Source organism: Crinia signifera, chromosome 1 (assembly GCF_055691185.1).
Source record: "Crinia signifera chromosome 1, ASM5569118v1, whole genome shotgun sequence".
Taxonomy (NCBI): domain Eukaryota; kingdom Metazoa; phylum Chordata; class Amphibia; order Anura; family Myobatrachidae; genus Crinia; species Crinia signifera.
Window position 1 is genome coordinate 74,661,456 of NC_139217.1, and position 20,475 is coordinate 74,681,930.

At 46.7% G+C, this 20,475-nt stretch overlaps 1 protein-coding gene across 1 annotated transcript in view; it reads right to left on the bottom strand.

The window, feature by feature from the left end:
* Window positions 1-1,680: 1,680 nt before the first annotated feature.
* LOC146045020 (ADP-ribosyl cyclase/cyclic ADP-ribose hydrolase 2-like) overlaps window positions 1,681-20,475 on the bottom strand; it is a 39,563-nt gene continuing 20,768 nt past the window's right edge. Inside the window, exons 5-8 of the mRNA XM_083163738.1 lie at window positions 16,063-16,139; window positions 10,923-11,015; window positions 7,577-7,663; window positions 1,681-1,899 (exon numbers count right to left, since the gene is read on the bottom strand). Coding sequence (XP_083019864.1) covers window positions 1,758-1,899; window positions 7,577-7,663; window positions 10,923-11,015; window positions 16,063-16,139 — 399 coding nt within the window. The 3' untranslated portion in view covers window positions 1,681-1,757. The remainder of the gene's footprint in view (window positions 1,900-7,576; window positions 7,664-10,922; window positions 11,016-16,062; window positions 16,140-20,475) is intronic.

Genomic DNA, 20,475 nt, shown 5'->3' on the forward strand with positions numbered 1-20,475 from the left:
GGGGAGATTACAGCCTCCCCGTGTGGTCCGGACCATTCCGATTTTTGCTACGTACCCGAACCATACAGGGAGGCTTTATTCTCTCCCTCCTCCTCTCCCTGGTGACAGGTGTCACAGGCAGCCCCCCGGACAAAACACCACCTGGACCGGACACTACAATGACAGAAATTGATGAATGGAGCCTGTCCGGTCCAGCGTTCCAGGGTCCTGTCCGGTTCGTTGTTCACCCATACCTATATATGGGTAGCTGTTCCCTACTCCCTGGGCTAATTTGAAGGCTATGTTGCAAGCTATCGATTCATCTTAAAAGCTCCTTGATAAAGGTCTGACTTGGACCAAAACGTCGGGGCAGGATGAATAATTAAATCTGTTGAAATAAATACCTCAGTTTTCAATTTTATGATTGATCGAATGTTCTTTAATTATTGGAGAGTGTTCAATTCCTCGCAAATGCACACTGGGAAACTTGGACTATATATACAGTATAAATATATATATATATTTATATATATATATATATATATATAGTCCCATAGGAACAGCACTCCTCGGCAACATCATAAGTGGGGTGCCATCCAAAAGGTACCCAAATGCGGGGTCCAATATACTTCTCTGTGGTAGGCGGCACTCTCATCAAATAAAGCTCAAGAGGTCAGGAATATTCTGCCAACGTTTCGAAGCTTTAATGGACAGGCTTCTTCATCAGGACATAAAAACAAACATACACATATACAGCATATTTATACATACCCTCACCAGTGCAAATTCCCGACTCCCACGCGCACGCCACGGAGCAGGCGGGTGACGTCACAAGCCCGCGCCTGTGCGTCCACCCGACCAGCCGCGACCAGTCCATCGCTATGGAGATATCCAACAACAGTGCTTCACTCCCGTATATCGGGCTGAAGCGGCCAAAAGGGTGACTATCCAAGCATTCAGGTCATTGTACCTAATTAATTTCATTATTTAATTTCCTTTTTATTATTGATTTTTTTATGTGTATTGTTTTTGTCCAATGTCACTGTATATGTACTATTAAATTAGCCATTTTAAGATTGCACCTGTTGTCATACATCTAGCGCAGTTACCTACCTTCCTGTATTTGCCTGTTTATCATTGGGAGTGACTATCCCTTTTCTTATTACTGCTGCTAAGTTTTACCGCATTTTCCCTTTAGTACATCCCGCCCTAAATACATTAGTTAACACAGCAGGCAAAGGGTTACAGGGTCTGTCTCATATTGCAGCAGACCACGTGCTTTGACAAACTGCTATAAAGAGGGGGGGGGGGGGGGCGTCTACAGTCAGTTTGCGGTATCTGGCATCACTTTAAGACATTTATCAATGTTGAAGCTTTAATAGAGTGTGCCGGCTGACTGTAGACGCTTTCCCCCGTCTTTATAGCAGTTTGTCAAAGCACGGTGGTCTGCTGCAATATAATATGAAATATAAAAATATTCTAAAATACAGAATAATCCATTATCCAAAATTCTTCTGGTCCCGAGCATTTTGGATAAGGGATACTCAACCTGTACTGTATTTAAGATCTTGAAATAAAGAACATTGATGCCTCCTAGCACTTTGGCTATAGGTACCAATGTAACTGATGCAGAGGAACGAAACAGAGTTTTCATTTGTACCAATTTTTTAAATATTTTTATTTTATATTGTATATGCAGCATCTATTAGTACTATCCAATGTCAATGCTAAGCTCCATCCGCAGAGCTCTTTATAGGCAATATCTATTAATTATTGAGTCATATGATATTTCCATGATTAATAAGCAGAGAAAGCCAAGCTGTAATCATTGTCGTCCACAAAGTAACATCTCCACTTCTGTTGTTGGCGGCACATTCGGGGTGATCAGGGAAGTTCACACACTGTAATATCCTGACCGGTCTGTGGTGAGGAAATAAACCTGTATTGTTATTAATATAAATGTAAAGGATCATTGGTAAATGGCTGGTAGTCATGTAACAAGTTTCATTACGAGATATAGAGTTGTGTAGGCATAGTTATACTCAGAAGTGCAAGCAGCCCTGGTTTTCTACTCCAGTTACGCTCACAGTTCATGCTAGCAGACCTGAATGCAATTGTAATTCCAATAGACACATGCAGCCGACATCAATACAGCACTGTGTGCAGTACATTTACCATAGACCCCTACTGAAGAAAGGCTCAGCTTGAGACATTGTACGTGTGGTTCCGTGGTACATGATTAGCAGTCTGCTTGCATGCATCAGTTCTCACGGTTGCTATGCTACAGTATGTTGTTGGGTTTATAAGGCCAGCCAATTACACTGGACATATTAAATACATTATAACGCAAGGCTGTGCTGACTAGTTCAGGATGTGTTGTGTCTGCAAGTCACTGCAAGAAAGCAACAGTTCTATCTACATGCTAAGCTCCCTCTCTACAAGGGGGCATTATTCTGTGTAAACAGTACTACAAGGGGGCATTATGTGTAAGTGGCATTAAAATGCCAGGGGAGGGGTTCAAAATGTATAATTACGCCATTGCATGCATAGCGAACTATGGCATCGCAAAGAGAAGATACAGAAACCTGTCATGAAACCCCTGGCAATGAGTCATTTGAAGTCTTAATTTGTAAGGCCCATTTTTGTGTGTGGGACATAAAATGGTCTCAGGGGCATAACTATAACATAATATGTAATAGGCATTATGGCGTGTGGCATAATATGTAAAAGGCATTATGGTGTGTGGAATAATATGTAATAGGCATTAGAGTGTGTGTTATAATAAGTAATAGGTATTAAGGTGTGGCATAATGTGTATGGACATTACGGTGTGGCATAATGTGAAATAAGAATTACAGTGTAGCATAATGTGTAATGGAGTTTATGGTGTGTGGAATAATGTTTAATGGGCAATACAGTTTGTGGCATAATGTGTAATGGGCATTACGGTTTGTGGGCCCATGATTCACTTCAGTTATTAACCATGATTTACCTCTTCTTCGTTACTCCTTCGTTTGGCCACTGAGTAGATACACACAGCTTTAGCATTTTGCGGATTTGGGATAATTTTTTTAGGCTAATTTGCGGTTTCCTGCATTTCTCTGCAATATTTGAATACTGCCTACATCAACTCAGTCCGCCTCATTATACACTGCATTGGTCAATGCTTGCCGTCAGGGGTGGCGAGCAGCTGACACGTTGAATAGGGTAAGCGGGAGGCATGGCGAGGGGCAGAAGAAAATGGATAATGCATGGCGAGCACACAGCGAATGAAAAACTGAGGAAAATGTGCCGCGCTTGACCGAATTATTGAATTCAGACTGATCTGTGTGTGCGCTTATTAGTCCTGAAAGTGAGTATCCATTCACTTACATAGTTCATATCAGTTTTATTTACAGTCTATTTAGACTACACCAAAGTGAAGGTAACAAAACATTCCGTGTGCAGAGTTTTGAATGCTTTAAGTATAAATATTTATTCATAGGGAATATATTAATACATCATTCCAATATATAAATATTTAGTCATGGGGAAAATATAAATACATCATTCCAATATATAAATATTTATTGCTGGGAAAACTAAAGCTGTGTACACACGGTGCAATATACACCCGTTTTCATCAGCAAACAGAGATGGTCGCTAATGAACAGGAGCATGCTCCTGTGACCAGCAATCATTAGGGGCTGAACACGGGAGCGTGCACCCAGCAATTTATTGCCCACAGTATATACAAATCGCTGGCAATATGGTCACTCAGAGACCATATTGCCAGCAATATGTGCTAAAATTGCACCGTGTGTACACAGCTTTAGATTTTATTGTGAAGATGATACAGATGGGTAAAATGGTGTATGCGTAACTTGGTTGTATTATATTGTGATTCTGTGTGTTATGTACAGCTCAAGTACTGTAGCAAGCATAAAGTTGCAAAAGTCATTGTGCCTGTGCGTGTGTCGGAGGTCAATCTATTGGTGAGGTGTGTAATGCCTCCTCTGGGTGACTATACCTGGGTAGATATCACCCCAGAACAATGTTTTATGAAAGGAAACTGTCTCTAGTGCTCTCTCAATATAGGTGAAGCACTACAAACAAAAATGGGAGAAGGGGGGCACTGAAATTGGAAAGAGGAAATTGGCAGGGAAAGGTTTACTCTAATCATCATACCATGGAATGGGTACTGTAACAGACCAGGGAAGGGTAACATAAAAGAGGTGAAGAGGTATTGTAACCGAAAATCAGATAAGGTAAGAAGTACTGTAACAAAAAAAATCAGACCGGTAGGGTACTATAACAAAAAAATAGAAGAGGTACAGATCTGAATTGTGCACCTGCAACCTTGTCTTGGTATGCAGTACTACTGAAAGGTCTCAGCATGGTCGCACCTCTCACTTGGTGTGCACCTCAGGACCCCACCACCGAGGTACAGATGGAGCCTGGCTCATTCAGGCAGGGGCTGGCAAAATTGATGCGGAGACTGGCAGGATGCCATGCCACGGTTCTGCCGCCGAAGGATTGGGACGTGCGTGCGCATGAGACGCACTGGCGTCCCAGTTCAATGTAGTCCCTGTCTGCCGGCGCTTCCCAGAGGGGAGGTTCTGGCGGGCGCTGAGCAAAGCTGACAGGCGCTACATCTGTACTGTAAAACAAAAATCAGACTAGGGAAAGGGTATTGTAACAAAAAAAAAATTAGAATTTGCACAATAGCAAAAGTCTGTATTTACACGCTTTGCCTGCCTGCTAAGAGCACAAGGTGAGACTTAAGAAGGGCCGGTGACTGGGGCAGGATGAACTTGCGGTTTGGTTCAGTAAGTGTTTCCGGTACTCTTTACCTAGCACGGCGCCCACGATCTTGACCGTGGGCATCGTGAGGTAAAAAATCGCGTCGGTCGCGTCATATGCGGGCTAAAGATGCCCGGACGCGACGCGACCGACGCGATGTCCACGATTTCCCATTGAAAACCATGTTAAACATGGACATCGCGTCGGTCGCGTCGCGGCCGGCCATAAATGTGCACACGATGGCCGCGACGCGATGCCCACGATTTGCCATAGGAATCAATGTTAAAAGGCCCGATGGACACGATTTTCATGTTAAATGGCTGATTTTACCATAGGAAACAATGTTAAATGGGCCTTAGAGCCCAAATACTTACCCTGAACTCTGAAATGGCCCCCCCAATTGTTTACGCCACCCCACAATCAACGTCAACCCGAAGCGTGGCGAGCGCAGCTAGCCCACGAGGGGCGGCGGTACGCGTCCTCCGACCTTTTCATACCCCCACTATCCACGTCGGCATGGAGTTGAGAATAGAATAGTGTGGCGAGCGCAGCGAGCCACCGAGCCCGAAGCGTGGCGAGCCCCGCGAGGGGACGCGGATACCTGTGAAGCCCGCGAGGGGACGCGGATAGCTGTGAAGGTATCCGCGTCCCCTCGCGGGGCTCGCTGCGCTCGCCACGCTTCGGGCTCGGTGGCTCGCTGCGCTCGCCACACTATTCTATTCTCAACTCCACGCCGACATGGATAGTGGGGGTATGAAAAGGTCGGAGGACGCGTACCGCCGCCCCTCGCGGGCTCGCTGCGCTCGCCACGCTTCGGGTTGACGTTGATCGTGGGGTGGCGGTAACAATTGGGGGGGGCCATTTCCCAGTCAAGGTTGCCTATTTGGCCTCTGTGGCCCATTTAACATTGTTTCCTATGGCCACATCGGGTCCATTGAGGCATTTAACAGTAAAATCGCGTCGGTCGGGCCATTTAACATTGATTGCTATGGGAAATCGGGTGCATCGCGTCGCGGGCATCGCGGGTACATTTATGGCCGGCCGCGACGCGACCGACACAATTTCCATGTTTAACATGGGTTTCAATGTGTAAGGAGCACTTCTACCATGGGCATTATGTGTGTAAAGGACACTACTACTGTGGGCATTATGTGTGTAAAGGCCACTACTACTGTGGGCATTATGTGTAAAGGACACTACTACTGTGGGCATTATGGAGGTAATTCTAATCCTATCGCTCCCCTGCACGTTTGCACAGGGGAGCGATGTTTTGAGACTGCACATGCATGTGCAGCCTCTTTGTGCGAGCGGGCGCAGCTTATTGATTATTCACCAGCCGCTCACACATAGTAATGCTTACAGGGGGCATTCCCCCCGTTTAGATGACCTGCTAAACTGCGAATTTCACAGCTTTGCAGGTCAATCAGAATGACCTCCTATTTGTGTGTGCATGTAACGGCAACTGCAGGCATTATGTGTGCTGCTGCTGTGGGCATTATGTGCTTAAACAACACTGCTACTGTGGACATTATGTAAGTAAGCAACACTACTGCTGTGGGCATTATATGTAAGGGGCAATACTACTGTGGGAATAATGTGTATGGGATGCAAATACTGTGGGCATTATGTATAAGCAGTACTGTGGGCATTATGTATAAGTGGCACTACTACAGCAATACTATTTCTGTGGCCTTTATGTGTGTAAGCAACGCTATGGTTGTGGGCATTACTAGTATGTGTAAGAGGCACTGCTACCGTGGACATTCTATATGTAAGGGGCACAACTCCTTTGGAAATTATGGAGGTTTTTCTGTTTGACTCGCAAGGCGAATTTCGCAGCCTTGTGAGTCCACCAGATGCCGCCCGCTCATCTTTGCACACCGCACCCAAGGCACAATATTCGCAGCCTTGGGTGCGGGGGAGAAATCATTCAATGGTCGGTGACCAGATGGAGCCGCTGCCATGGATGGAGCCGCTGGCGAGCGCCGGCCGGATACCTTAGCACTGGCCCCGAACATAACTTTATGATTTGTCCCTTTATAAGCAGGACAGTATGGTTATGTTTGAAGGGAAGTCCAGCTGGGTGAGGGACCTGAATGGTTCTCATCCCAGTGTATACAGATGTAGCCAGGCCCATCTTTGCAGTGGATGGCGGTCCCCGCTTCTTCCCCCGCTGGCGCCGTCAATCCCCCTAGCCGCCCCGACCCCCCCCCCCGAACTGGGCAGCGTCTCTCTGAAGCGGAGACGGGCAGGGTGACACTGCCCAACTGCCGTGATACTTGGACGTGCGTGCGTGTGAGGAACAGAGGGGTGAATTTATGAAGCTTGGAGAAGTGTTATCTATCCCCATAAAGAACGTTATGAGCAAGGTGATAATGGTTCAGCCAATCAGCTACAATATGTAAATTGACAGGTAAGAGCTGATTGGCTGAACCATTATCACCTTGCTCATAACGTTCTTTATGGGGATAGATAACACTTCTCCAAGCTTCATAAATTCACCCCAGAGAATCAAGTGGTTAGATAGGGCTTATGTGACTATTGGGTTTAAGCTGTTCCCCTTTGGTTTACATTAAAGCATCTACTTTAAAAACAATCAATATGATCCCATCTGTGTGCCTAGGAGGTTGGCTGTACCATTGTCACAAATTGAATTTATATTTATGCTTTGTGGTCATATAATGTGGTCATTAGGACTCATTGTACGCGGTGATTAATATTATCTTATTTATTACTGTTATCCACATACCATACTCAAATGATATTGCTTATACTGTATATGATGCTTGGCTAATAAAATGATCTTGCCACTTACCTATAGTTGTTGTAGCATTTGTATGGAAAATTTCTTGATGTCAGGATAGATTCCAAGACAGCAATGCTATTCTTTCCACATGAATCCCTGAAATGGTACAAACGCCAAGCATTATACAGTACAGGAAATATACAAGACATTATGAAACAGGGAATGTTTTGCAATACTTTATACAAACAAGGTTTTGTTTTGTTTGACATTATTAATATAAAGTTGATCACTTTGAGAGTGAATTAAAAAATATAAATGAATAGGGTTTTTTTTACAAGAAATATATCTCATTAGATCATTATATTGCAAATGCAAATATGTGTAAATCCACAATCGCTGTAAAATCCAGGACACTTAAGGGTAAATTTACTAAAGCATCAAAAATTAAAAAGGTGACATTGCCAATAGCAACCAAACAGCTTCTGTCCATCATTTTCTAGGATTAAATAGAACCGTGGTTCTCAATCTCAGTCCTGAGAGTGGAGTAACTAGTGGAGTAACTATCGTGCAGCAGAACCCGCAGTGGCTTGGGGGGAGCCCGCTGGGTCTGTGGGGAGCTCCCAGATTACCAGGAAGTGTGGTGCTGACAGTGACTATGTGGGTGGCTAAGCGCTGCCGAGTGTCATGACTCAGAGAAGGCGAGGCACAGGTAGCTCGATGTGTGTGTCCTGGACCTGAGCCGACAACGTGAATCAGCCTGTGCGTACAGTATGCGCGACCCGGGTCCTTACAGAAGGTCCTCACAAACGCTGGGGCTGCACCCAGCTCTATTTTACAAGACTGGCCGCACTGACAGTGACCTCACCATCAGATTTGCTGCTGCCCTGCCAGTCCCACAGTGCAGTGCTGTGTTGTGTGTGGGGCCTGGCCATGTGGCAGGCTGTCTGAAGAGCTTTTGCCCCCCTAGACCCTGCTGCCACCAAAGCCACAGCTCCAGCCCTCTGTGGGCCGCCTGTGCACTGCAGTCCAGTGCTGCCTCCAGCCCTGTGTGGGCCGCCTGTGGCTGTGCTTGCCCTATGTTCCGCTCATGCCCTCAACAGGACCCCTTCCTGCTCCTGCTGCCCTAACTGAGCAAGGGGAGCCATCCGGTGTTCTGCTGCTGCAGCACTGAGAGACCTGACTGACTGGCCCTGCCTGGGTTCCTGAGCCCTCCACTTCGACCGACTCCAACTGGTTGCTGCCCTCTTCCAGGAATCCTGCCTCCTTCCTGACCTGTCTGCTGGGCTTACTGCTTGTTAATACATGGTGAGGCTTAATCTTGGTGTGGCATGGTGGAACACACACAAACACTGTAAAATTACTATGGGCCAGATGCACTAAGCTTCAAAAGTGATAAAATGGAGAGTGATAAATCACCAGCCAATTAGCTTATAACTGCCGTGTCACAGGCTGGGTTGGAAAAATGTCAGGTAGGAGTTGATTGGTTGGTTGTTTAGCACCTTCCAATTTATCAATTTATCTCTTTTTGAAGGTTAGTGCATCTAGTTCTATATATGTAATGGGCATCACGGTGTGGGCCATAATGTGTAATGAGCATCACGGTGTGTGGCATAATGTATGCATTATGGTATGGGGCATAATGTGTAATGGGCACTATGGGGGCGGGGCACCAGGAACTTTTTTGGCAGGAGGAGCAAAATATATAGTTACGCCACTGCTGAGGACCCCACACAGTTCATGTTTTCCAGGTCACCTGGAAAACGATACTTAAACGTATAATGTGATGCTGTGTACACATGGTGATATTGGTCATTAGATTTTGACTATATAGTCAAAATCGTATGCAGATCGTAAGCACATCGCATGCAAATCGCACAGGTTTTTTACCTTGCAATCTGGATGCGTGCTCCCAGGACAGCACAGATCGAAATAGACAGGGCAGCAATGACTATATAGTGCAGATTGTATGAATTGTATTTTAACCCCTTCCCGACATATGACGTACATTTACGTCATATGTCGGTTGCGGGGGAATCAAGCCAGCTCACGGAGTGAGCTGGCTTGAAAGAGAGCAGGTAATGGCTGTATATTACAGCCAGGTCCCTGCTCTCACGGCCACGAGCGGCAAGTTCGCCGATCGTGGCCGTTTAACCCTTTAAGCACCGCGGGCAAAGCGACCGCAGTGCTTAAATAGCTGATCGGAGGGGGGGCGCCCCCCTCCGGCGCCGATCGGGGCCCCCCGCAGCGAGATCGGAGGGTGCCGATCGGTTGCCATGGTAGCCAGGGGTCTAATGTAGACCCCTGTGCTGGCCGTGTCTGCATACCTATCATATCCTGCCTGAGGCAGGATGTAATAGGAAGTGCATAAAATCACTACGTTCAGCCATAGAGCTCTATGGCTGAACCTAGTACAGGCGATCGCGCCCCCTAGTGGTCAAGTACACTAGGGGGCCTTGTAGTAAAAGTAAAAAAAAAAAAAAAATAAAGTTTAAAAATAAAAAAAAAATAAAAAAATATTAAAAGTTCAAATCACCCCCCTTTCCCCATTTCCCAAATAAAAAAAAAATAAAAAATAAAAAAATAAACATATTTGGTATCGCCGCGTTCCTAAAAGTCCGATCTATTAAAATATAACATTAGTTATCCCGCACGGTTAAAGGCGTAAACGGAAAATAATCCCCAACGCCAAAACTACGTTTTTTGGTTGCATCGCCTACCCAAAAAAAAATAGCTAAAAGAGATCAGAAAGTCGCCCATATCCCATAATGGTATTAATTAAAAAGTACACTTCAGCCCGCAAAAAATGAGCCCTCACCCAGGTCCGTAGGTGGAAAAATAAAAAAGTAATAAGCCGCAGAACATGGCGACGCGACGCAAATTCGAAAAACCGTAACATTTTCTTTTTTTTTTTTTAGTGGTAAAATGTAAAGAAAACTATATAAGTTTGGTATCACCGGAATCGTAATGACCCATAGAATAAAGATAACCCATCATTTTAAACGAACTATGAACTCCAAAAAAAACGTAACCAGCGCAAAATTGTGGAATTGCGTTTTTTTTTCTTTTTACCCCACATTGAATTATTTCCTGATTCCCCAGAATATTATACGGTATAGTAAATGGTACCATTAAAAAGTACAACTTGTCCCGCAAAAAAAAAGCCCTCATGTGTCTATATAGCCGGAAAATTAAAAAAGTTACGCTTATTTGAACGCAAGGAGGAAAAAAAAAAAAATTACCATAAAAGGCAATGTCGGGAAGGGGTTAAGTACAGAGTTAGCAAAGATTGCAAGGGAATTTTACCGTGTGTACACACCATTAGGCTCTATATGGAGTGGGTAGAGGCACACCCCACGTGCCTATGTATCTAATGCAATCACAGTTTTCATTTTATAGGTATATAAGTTTTACTTACACATCAATTCCACCTATATCATCCATCACCCAGATATTAATGTTGGATACTTTATCTCTTTGAAAATTTGGAATTTCATAGTCAGATAAAAAACTAAAAAGAAGAAAAATAAATTAAGTTAGTACATTTGCTGGCTGAGTATTAAAAAGTCAATAGTCTCTGATACAGGAGTGGTATCATGGCATCACTGTGACTCAGTGGCGGGCTGGGCCGGGGGGCAGGGTGCCAAGTGCCCCCCCGGGCCACTTGGGGACCTTAGTGTCTTGGGCCGCCTCCACTGTACAAGAAGGTCCCTGGTGGTCCAGTCAGTGTGCCGCCGCTGCATTTTCGAGACCACCTGTCCCCGTGCGGCAGCCTGCTTGTGAAGGAGACGGCCCCTCCAAAAATGGCTGCCTCCTTAGAGGAGACAGACACTAGAGGAACTTCCATACTTCTAGTGTCTTTCATAGAAGAACAGCACGTCCAGCGCTACCCGGAAGTACGGATTCAGGTAGCGCTGGCGCGCTGTTTGAAAAAGAAGCATGGGAGCATGGGTGCGCGGGGCCGTGGGCAGGGGGACACAGAAAGATGGGATGGCGCACGGTGGGGAAGTAATGCCACTGCCACCGCAGGAGCACACCCCTCTTCTTATCTATGCTGGTCCTGGCTGTCAGTCACGCCGGGGAAGTGGATTCTCAGTAGGGGGAGATGCTACACAACCCTCACTTTCAAGCAGCCCAAGCCCCAGCAGCATGGAGAGAGAGGCGGGGAGGAGGATGTTTGAGTGTGAATGTATTTGTGTCTGTATGTATAAGACATGTGTGTACTTTTGTGTAACTATGTATTTATATTGTATATATGTGTGACTGTATATCATATGTGTTTGTGTGTATGACACTGTGTATGTAACAGAGGCGGAACTACTGGTGGTACGGCTGGTGCACTGCACGACAGCCGTGGACATAACTAGTACAAATAATTTATTAGCACTAATATTGTCCACAGCTGTGGACCCTTATATTGCCATGGGCTCTGGCTATGCCAGCCCAGCTTCCCTGCAACCAGGGCTGCCAGTTTAGTAAAGCAGGGAGGCATTATGGTGTGTGGCATTATGTGTAATGGGTATTACTGTGTGTGGCTTTATGTGTAATGGACATTACGGTGTGTGGCATTATGTGTAATGGGCATTAAGGTGTGTGGCATTATGTTTATTGGGCATAACGGTGTGTGAATGAGGGATGAATGGAAAGGTATATGATTGATAGAGGGAAGGAGATAATGAGAGGTATATGGTCTGCTTTCATCATCGGTCTGTGTGTGAGCATCTGTCAGTGTCCTTCTGTCCATGTGTTAGAATTTATCTGCATATCAGTATCTGTGTATCAGCATCCGTCTGTGTGTCAGCATTTGTGTGTCAACTTCCATGTGCAAGTTTGTTAATATCTGACTGCATCTGTGTGTAATGTGCCAGTAGCTGTCTGCAGGGCCGTTTCTAGACAATTTAGCTCCCAGGGCAAAGAAATAAAAAATGCGCCCCCCCCCCCCCCCCCCCCCAAATATACAGAAGAAATTGTGCGCGCCGAAGGCGCGCGCGGTGAAATAGGGGCGTGGTTTATTTTAAAAGGGGGTGTGGCTTAATATAAGGGCGTGGTCTTGCAGGAAAACAAGTACCTTACATCTCACTTTTGCAACCTGCATGTTCAGTCATTGGTTACCGCAGGAATTGTCATTGTCCTCCCACATTTAAGTTGGCGGACTGAAGGCCACACAGTGACATAAAAATATAAAGGTCCACACAGTGACCTAGTACGCCTCATAGATCAAGGCCAAACAATGACAGGCTACTTAAATCATTATACACTTTTTATCTGTGATGCCAATTACACATTACGCCGCACACTGTGATGACAATTAAATATTACGCCGCACACCATGATGACTATTGCACATTATGTCGCACCACGTGATGACAATTACACATTATGTCGCACACCATAATGCCCATTAGACCCCACACTGTGATGCCCATTACACCCACACTGTGATGGCAATTACACAATACTCCCCACACGAATGCCTATTACACATTATGCCCCACGCGCCGCTGCCGTACAACTGATACCGTTTACTAATATGACTCCACAGTGCCAGATATGCCCCCACAGTGCCATACATATATGCCCCCACAGTGCCACACATATGCCCCCACAGTGCCACACATATGCCCCAACAGTACCACAAGCAGCACAACTCACTGTCTCTGGCCCTGGGTCTCCCCCTCCAGTCCCACGCCGCTGCCATATGCCCCTACAGTGCCAGATATGCCCCAACAGTGCCACATATATGCCCCCACAGTGCAAAATATATCCACACAGTGCCAAATATGCCCCCACAGTGCCACAGATATGCCTTCAAAGTGCCACACATATGCCCCTACAGTTCCATATATGCCCCACACACTGCCAAATATGCCCCCACAGTGCCACAGATATGCCCCACAGTGCCACAGATATGTCCCTACAGTGCCACAGATATGCCCCTACAGTGCCACAGATATGCCCCTACAGTGCCACACATATGTCCCTACAGTGACACACATATGCCCTTAAAGTGCCACACATATGCCCCCAAAGTGCCAGAAGCAGCACAACTCACCCTCAAGTCCCCCGCCGCTGCCATCGCTGGTGGTGCTGCTGCTTCTTCTTCTTTCCTGGGGAGGGGAGCGGAGCGTCTCTCCTTCCCTTCCCCTTCACTGTGTGTACCACTACCTGAGCCGTCAGCCATTCATACCTCGCGGGCTGGCTCCTGATTGGCTGCCGGCCCGCAAGGCGAGCTCTGATTGGCTGACAGCCCAGTGACCGAGGGGAAGGAGAGACGGGCGATGCGCTTCGCTCTCCTCCCCTCCCCAGGGAAATCAGCCTGGGGCTGTGCTGTGGCGGCCGGGGAGAGGGGGAAGGAAGCACGGCAGGCGGCGGCAGCGTGTGCGTCAGCGTCGGGGGGAGCTGCCGGGCGCCCTGGCTGTTTACAGAGGCGGACAAGCCGTGCGGCGCCCCGGGCTGCTGCACGGCTTGTCCGCCTCTAGAAACGGCCCTGGCTGTCTGTATTACAGTGTTAGCATCTATCTATGTATCAGTGTCACCACCCCAGTCTGCCGTACAGCCCCAGTTAGCTTAATGGCAAGCCCCCTTTTTATCGACCACACCCCCTTTTCGGGCCAGTGCTCAGTACTTGCCCCCTAGGCTAAAAGTTGCCAGTCAGCCCCTGCTGTGACTCACAGTAATATTTGAGGAAGGCCCCTCCTCATGCCCCCCATATTGCATACATGCTTAATGTGCATTACAGTACATTTCTCCTGTGCAAGTTCAGCAAAACAAAGGCATTGGGGAAGTAATAAGAACTAGCAAACACACACAACACAGCTATAATATGCTGCTAGATCAGGAATCATCCTGTGGCCCTCAAGTTACTGTATACTGGCATTCTTAACACCAGTGATGGCTAACCTTGACACTCCAGATGTTATTGAACTACACATCCCAGCATGCCCTGCATCAGTTTTAGCATGGACAAATAGGAAAACTGTAGCAGGGCATGCTGGGATGTGTAGTTTAACAACATCTGGAGTGTCAAGGTTAGCCATCACTGCTTTAGACTAATAACTGTCAGTCATTATCTCACTAGTATTACCCCATACTTGCCTACTTTTGAAAACTGGTTTCATGGAGATTATACAGATGGAGACTCTCATTCAGCACTGGGAATCGTCAGATTACCCCCGGTGGCGATTGCTGGCGTAGAGGCGCTCTATCTGACTGGGACGCGCAAGCGTCTCACACACATGCGTGTCTCAGTCACTCAGTGGCGGGGAGCGGAAACCCTGCTGTCTCCGCTTCAGGTAGACGGACAGGGTTAGGGAGTGGTGCGAGCAGCAACTGGGTAGGGGCAGGGAGGCGGTGGAGAGCTCCTTCGGAAAGGGATGTGAAAGCGTTTCATGCACACACATCCAATCTTGGCGTCTGGTGGTGGTTGGCGGTTCTATCACCAGCCGCCGACAAGAAGAGAGGCAGTAGTTGTAGTTGGCAGTAGAATTTTGCACAGCTCCCCATTAACCCCTTGAGTGGCGCAGCACCTCTAGAGTGCCCCCACCACCACCCTTCCAGTCTCCACCACCACCACCACCCCCCCCCCCCCGTCTCCTTCGCTCCGGTGATCGGTACGCCAGAGCTCCGTTGACCTGCCCGCCAGCCAGCCATCACTCATTTTACAGTGACGTCAGCGGCAGGCTCGGGTATGGTCGGTGCGGCTCGGGGGGACTCGGGAGCGCTCAGGCACCCGAGTCCTCCCGAGCCACCGCGAACATCCCCCAGCCTGCCGCTGACATCACTGCTGTATGTGTCAGGTGGCTTAGGCAAGGGGGACAGCGGCAGCACTGCAGGGAAGCTCCGGCGCACTAACGCCGGAGCGGAGGTGAGGGGGGCTTACAACTTTATGTGGTGGGTTTTGCTGGGGCAGGACAAACCTGCCCTGATAGGTTTGTCCTGCCCCAGCAAAACCCACCACTCAAGGGGTTAAGGGGGTGTGTCATGCTCCACCCAAAGGGCAGGGCTAGTTCCTTATATGGGCGTATATGTGCTAAAATGCTATGAGATATTCCTAGATAACATTAGTAACTATATACTTTGGGAAAAGTAGCCATTATTAATATAACATTGCTTCCTGCAATATTAGATTATTTGTTTGCAATTATTTTCTGTGATACTGTATGTAGTTTCTTCTTTCTCAGCACAACATACATGATAATAAATGTGATGCCTATGTAATAAATTCCAAGTGCAAATCCCATCTGATTGTAAATATCTCTATCTTTTTTCCCCAAAAAGGTAACAGCTGCATAAGGTGGGTTTGGAGAAATCAGGGAGATTTCTAGACTCTTCAAGGAGAGAGGGAGATTGCTCCTATTTCAGGGAGTCTCCTGCAAAATGCAGGAGGGGAGGCAACTATGTAATACCCAGAAGTGTAGTATAATTGAGCATTAGAGAGGAATGTCTATGGCTTTTATTGTTTTTAACTGATAAACCAACCTATTCGAACAAGTTGGCATCTAGGATTGTTGTAACATATTTGTTGTTAATGTATTTAGGATGAATAAATCTACTCTTACCTGGGTACTGGGAAAGCACCATCTGGTGTGGATCCATTCAGCATAATCTGTATCTCCCCACTGCTGTACTTAGCATACTACAAATTAAGCAAAAGCATATACATTCTTGTGGAGGATATTCATATAACAGTACACTGTCATTCATCACTTCATAGAGAACAATATATTTAATTCATGCAAATATGACTACACTGGAATTTGGAAATTATGTTTAAAGTGGACATTTCACGAGAGATGGAAAACAGAGATGAAAAGATCATGAATAATTTCACATCACAATTCACTTGGAACTAGGCATATAACTGAGGCATATCATCTGTTGTAATGGAGTTAAGGTCCATACACACTGTGGAGTTTTGCCCAGCATGTATGGCCAGTTCACAGGTGTGCCGCCAGGCCGTGAGTCACGGCGACTCACCAAATAGTCGCCGGCAGCGCTGGAGCCTGTCACTGTAAATAGTGAACTGCAGGGGTGGGCGGCTCAGGCTTGTGTGTGTGTGCGCGGCGCCGCTCTCTGGAGCAAATGCTGGGACATGCCTGTGCGTATCAGGCGCCAGGCACGTCGGATCAGCCTGTGTGCTCTGCAGGCGCGTCTCGGTACATGCACAAAAGGCCCCCATGGACGGTGGGGTTCTGTCGGCACCATCTATGGGACAACACTTTTATTGGCAAGCTGCTCAATCAGAGGTCTGTCATTCAGGTGCCAACAGGGAGGGGTAAATCTGGTTAGGAAAAAAAAAACAGTTTGTATCCCTATTGCACACTGAATGAGAAATATACATATAATAATCAGATAATACAGAGATCTTGGTTGCATATATCTGCAGATATAGGGTTAAGCCCCCAGGCCGTACGCCATCTATGGGACAGGTGCGTGGAATAACTAATGAGGGGCATTTGTGTGTGGAATTACTAAGGAGGGGCATTTGTGTGGGGAATTTCTAAGGGGGAGCTGGTGCTTTGAATTACGGAGGTGCATTTGTGTGTGGAATTTCTAAGGAGGAGCTGGTGCTTTTAATATCTATGGGGCATTTGTGTGTGGAATTTCTCAGGAGGAGCTGGTGCTTGGAATATCTAAGGGGGGGGAGGGCAGCATTTGATATTATATGTATTATATTTGATTAAAAACGGTTGGTGTGCCTTGGCAATTTTAAAGTCTTGCCCAGTGTGCCACGAGCTGAAAAAGGTTGAAAATCACTGGTGTATGGACAGCGATGTTGGGGAAAATTGCTGGGCTGAAAACCGCTCAGTGCACACAAACTAAGCAATTTTCACCCGTCTAATCGATTTTCCCGTGGGTGGATGTCTTTCCATAGCAGGACGCTATAGAAAGCTGTCCATCATGTCACTCATCTGCGGGTTATAACCCGCAGATGAGCGGAAGCCGGTAATGATTTGGGAGCATGCATCAGTGGCCACCTCTCATCACCACGCCATACACACTGAGCGGCTTTTGAGTTGAAAGCAGCTTGAATGGTAAAAGTGAGCTGCTTTCAGCTCAAAATCCCCCAGTGTGTATGTGTCTTTACCCAAAATCTTTATTGGTTTACCAGTGTTTTGAAGGAACTAGCATCACTCAAAAAGCAGATTCTGTAGCAGTAATAATGACTTAGAAAACAAGCAATATTGTGGTAAAGAGTTATGAAATTATTTTGCTGCTTTTTCTCATAAAGGTATCTCTGCTACCAAGAAATGTATGATGTGAAGTTCAGTCTAATGCTATTTACTATAGACTCACTAGCGGGTATCCCCACAGTCACACCCCGAGATCATCACATAAAACCATAACTTAGCTTAACTTATCTATAAACTTATCTAAAATAAAAACACGGACACAAGTGCGGTCATTATAGGAAAGTGGGGTTTAAAGATGTTCATGCATACCATCGCTGGGTTTTACTCTCCCTGCACAACCATCGCGGCAGATGGTAAATGGCCATCCCCCGTGCAGAAGCGTGGCCCATGACAATCGTTGCCAAGGGAGAGCGCACCCCACTATCTACATACACACAGATCTATTAGAGATGACCGTTCTTTACCGCCGCCGAAGAAGAGAAATAGGGACGGGTGGGCGGGGCTTCCTGAGACAGAGGAGGATCACACTAACTCCTGATCAGTTCTAAGCCTGCTAATCCCTCCCCCTGGCTCTGATAGGTCTTATGCCCATCCTCATCAACATAACATGTGACATCTAGCAAGTGTAGCCTGCTGGAACCCTGCGTGGTTTATGTCAGCCTCATTGCTTATCCAGCATTCGGTGTCTCTTTAGTGAAGGGATGGCCGGTCGGGTACTAGTTTTCATATCAGTGCTGATATACAAACCACACTGTGCTAGAAGCACTACAGCAGACAGCGACACCCCAGACAGGGAAGAGGAACTGCATGGCTTTTCAAACATAGCGGGTGCTAGAATGAACACTAGGGTACAAATGACCCAAGCCTTCCTTATGGTGGGACGGATGGGGCTGGAAGCCAAATGCCACCAGAGCTAAGCCAGTTAGACTGGTTAAATAGAACTGTGTGCATCAGCGGAGGACCAGGGCTTTCCAATGAGCTTGACCCTGTGTTGCTAGCTCCCCGGGAACCGGAGATATCGCCTGGCAAAACTGGAATGTTTTCCCAATAGGATAACATGGGACCCGTTAATCTCAACCCCCACCTAGTTCCGACAACTGCCAGTTCCCCCACTGCCATCACAGAAGCTATTTTTGAAATGTAATTTCATAGCTGTTCATGTCCTTAGAGGGCAGATTACTCTGGAACCAAACGGGACCAAAATCATTCGAAGCCCACTGAAAAGTTCTTCAATATGATACTTGCCTCATGTAAATGGGTCAGTTGGTTCCATAGATATATCCAGTTAAATGAGATAGCCGGTTAAAGGGGGGGGGGGGGTGGTTTTCTCTCCCCCTCACAGCAGAAAATGCAGGGACTAGGCTGGTGTAAAAGGGGCCAACCCAGGAATGCATTTTCTGGTGTGAAAGGGGTATTATTTCAAATAGCCAGGACCTGCAGTGCTCTGAATACAGCCGGATGGCCCGCTGCTCTCTACTCGGCTATCAATGGCTGTCACTTCTGCCTGTCGGCGGGTGTCCCCCAGTTACTGCAAGCATGTATTCCCCCTTGGCAATTAGCATGTAATCCCACATGGCAAAGAGCATGGAACCCCTGGCAATGAGCATGGAACCCTTGGCAATGAGCTTGACGGTAAGCAGCACTTATGTTGCATAATTTTTAATAGGCATTATGGTGTTTGGCATAATACGTAATGGACATAATGGTGTCAATTTTTAATGCACACCTTTGGTGCGCAATGTCCCTGTTTATGAAGCATATTGTGAATTTTGGCTTAATCTGTGTGGCATTATGTAAATTTTGGCTCAATCCGTGTGGCATTATGTGAATTTTGGCTCAATCCCTGTGACATTATGTGAATTTTGGCTCAATCCATTTGGCATTTTATGAATTTTGGCTTAATCTGTGTGGCATTATGTGATATTTGGCTCATTCCATTTGGCATCATGTGTAAGAGGCAATTATAATGGGGTCTAGTATTTAGTTGCATAATGTGTAGAAGTTGTATATGGTGTGGTACACTACACTCAAGGACATGCCCCAGCGCTCTCTGCCCAGCTGTCATTTCTTTCAATTAAGTGAGTCCAGCGGCGTGTAACATCCCCCTTGGCAACAAGCAATTCCTTAGACTAAACAGCCGGGTAGCACACAGCTCTCTCTGCCCGGCTGTCATTTCTTTAAATTAGGTGCATCCAGTAGTATGATATCCCCTTGGCTATTAGCAATCCCCCCCCCCTGGCAATTAGCAATTCCCTCCCCCCCTTGGCACCAAGCTAACCCTCCCCGCCTTGGCAACAAGCAATTCTCTCCCCACCTTGGCAACAAGCATTTCTCTCCCCCCTTGGCAACGAGCAATAACCTCCCCCCTTGGCAACGAGCAATTTCACTCCCTCTTGGCAACAAGCATGTATTCCCACATGGAATCGAGCATTAAGCCCCCTTGGCATCGAGCATGAAGCCCCCTTGGCATAGAGCAAGAACTCCCTAGCAATGAGCATGTAGGTAAGCGGCACTTATGTGTCAAATATGTAATGGGCATAACGTTTTGTTATATAGTATGTAATGGGCATTATGGTGTGTGGCCTTATGTGTAATTGGCATTACGGCATGTTGATTTATGTGTACTGGGTATTACGGAGTTGGCTAAAATGTGTAATGGGCATTACGGTGTGTGGACTAAAGTGTAATACCACGCCCCATTTTGTGATGCCACGCCTCTGCGCTGAAAGGGGGCATGGCCTCATGGGAAAAAGGTTCCCCCTGCTTATGAATTTGGATTTGGGACCATCCATTAACATAATTCTAGATTCGCCTATGGGGTGGGGCCTATGTGCTGTA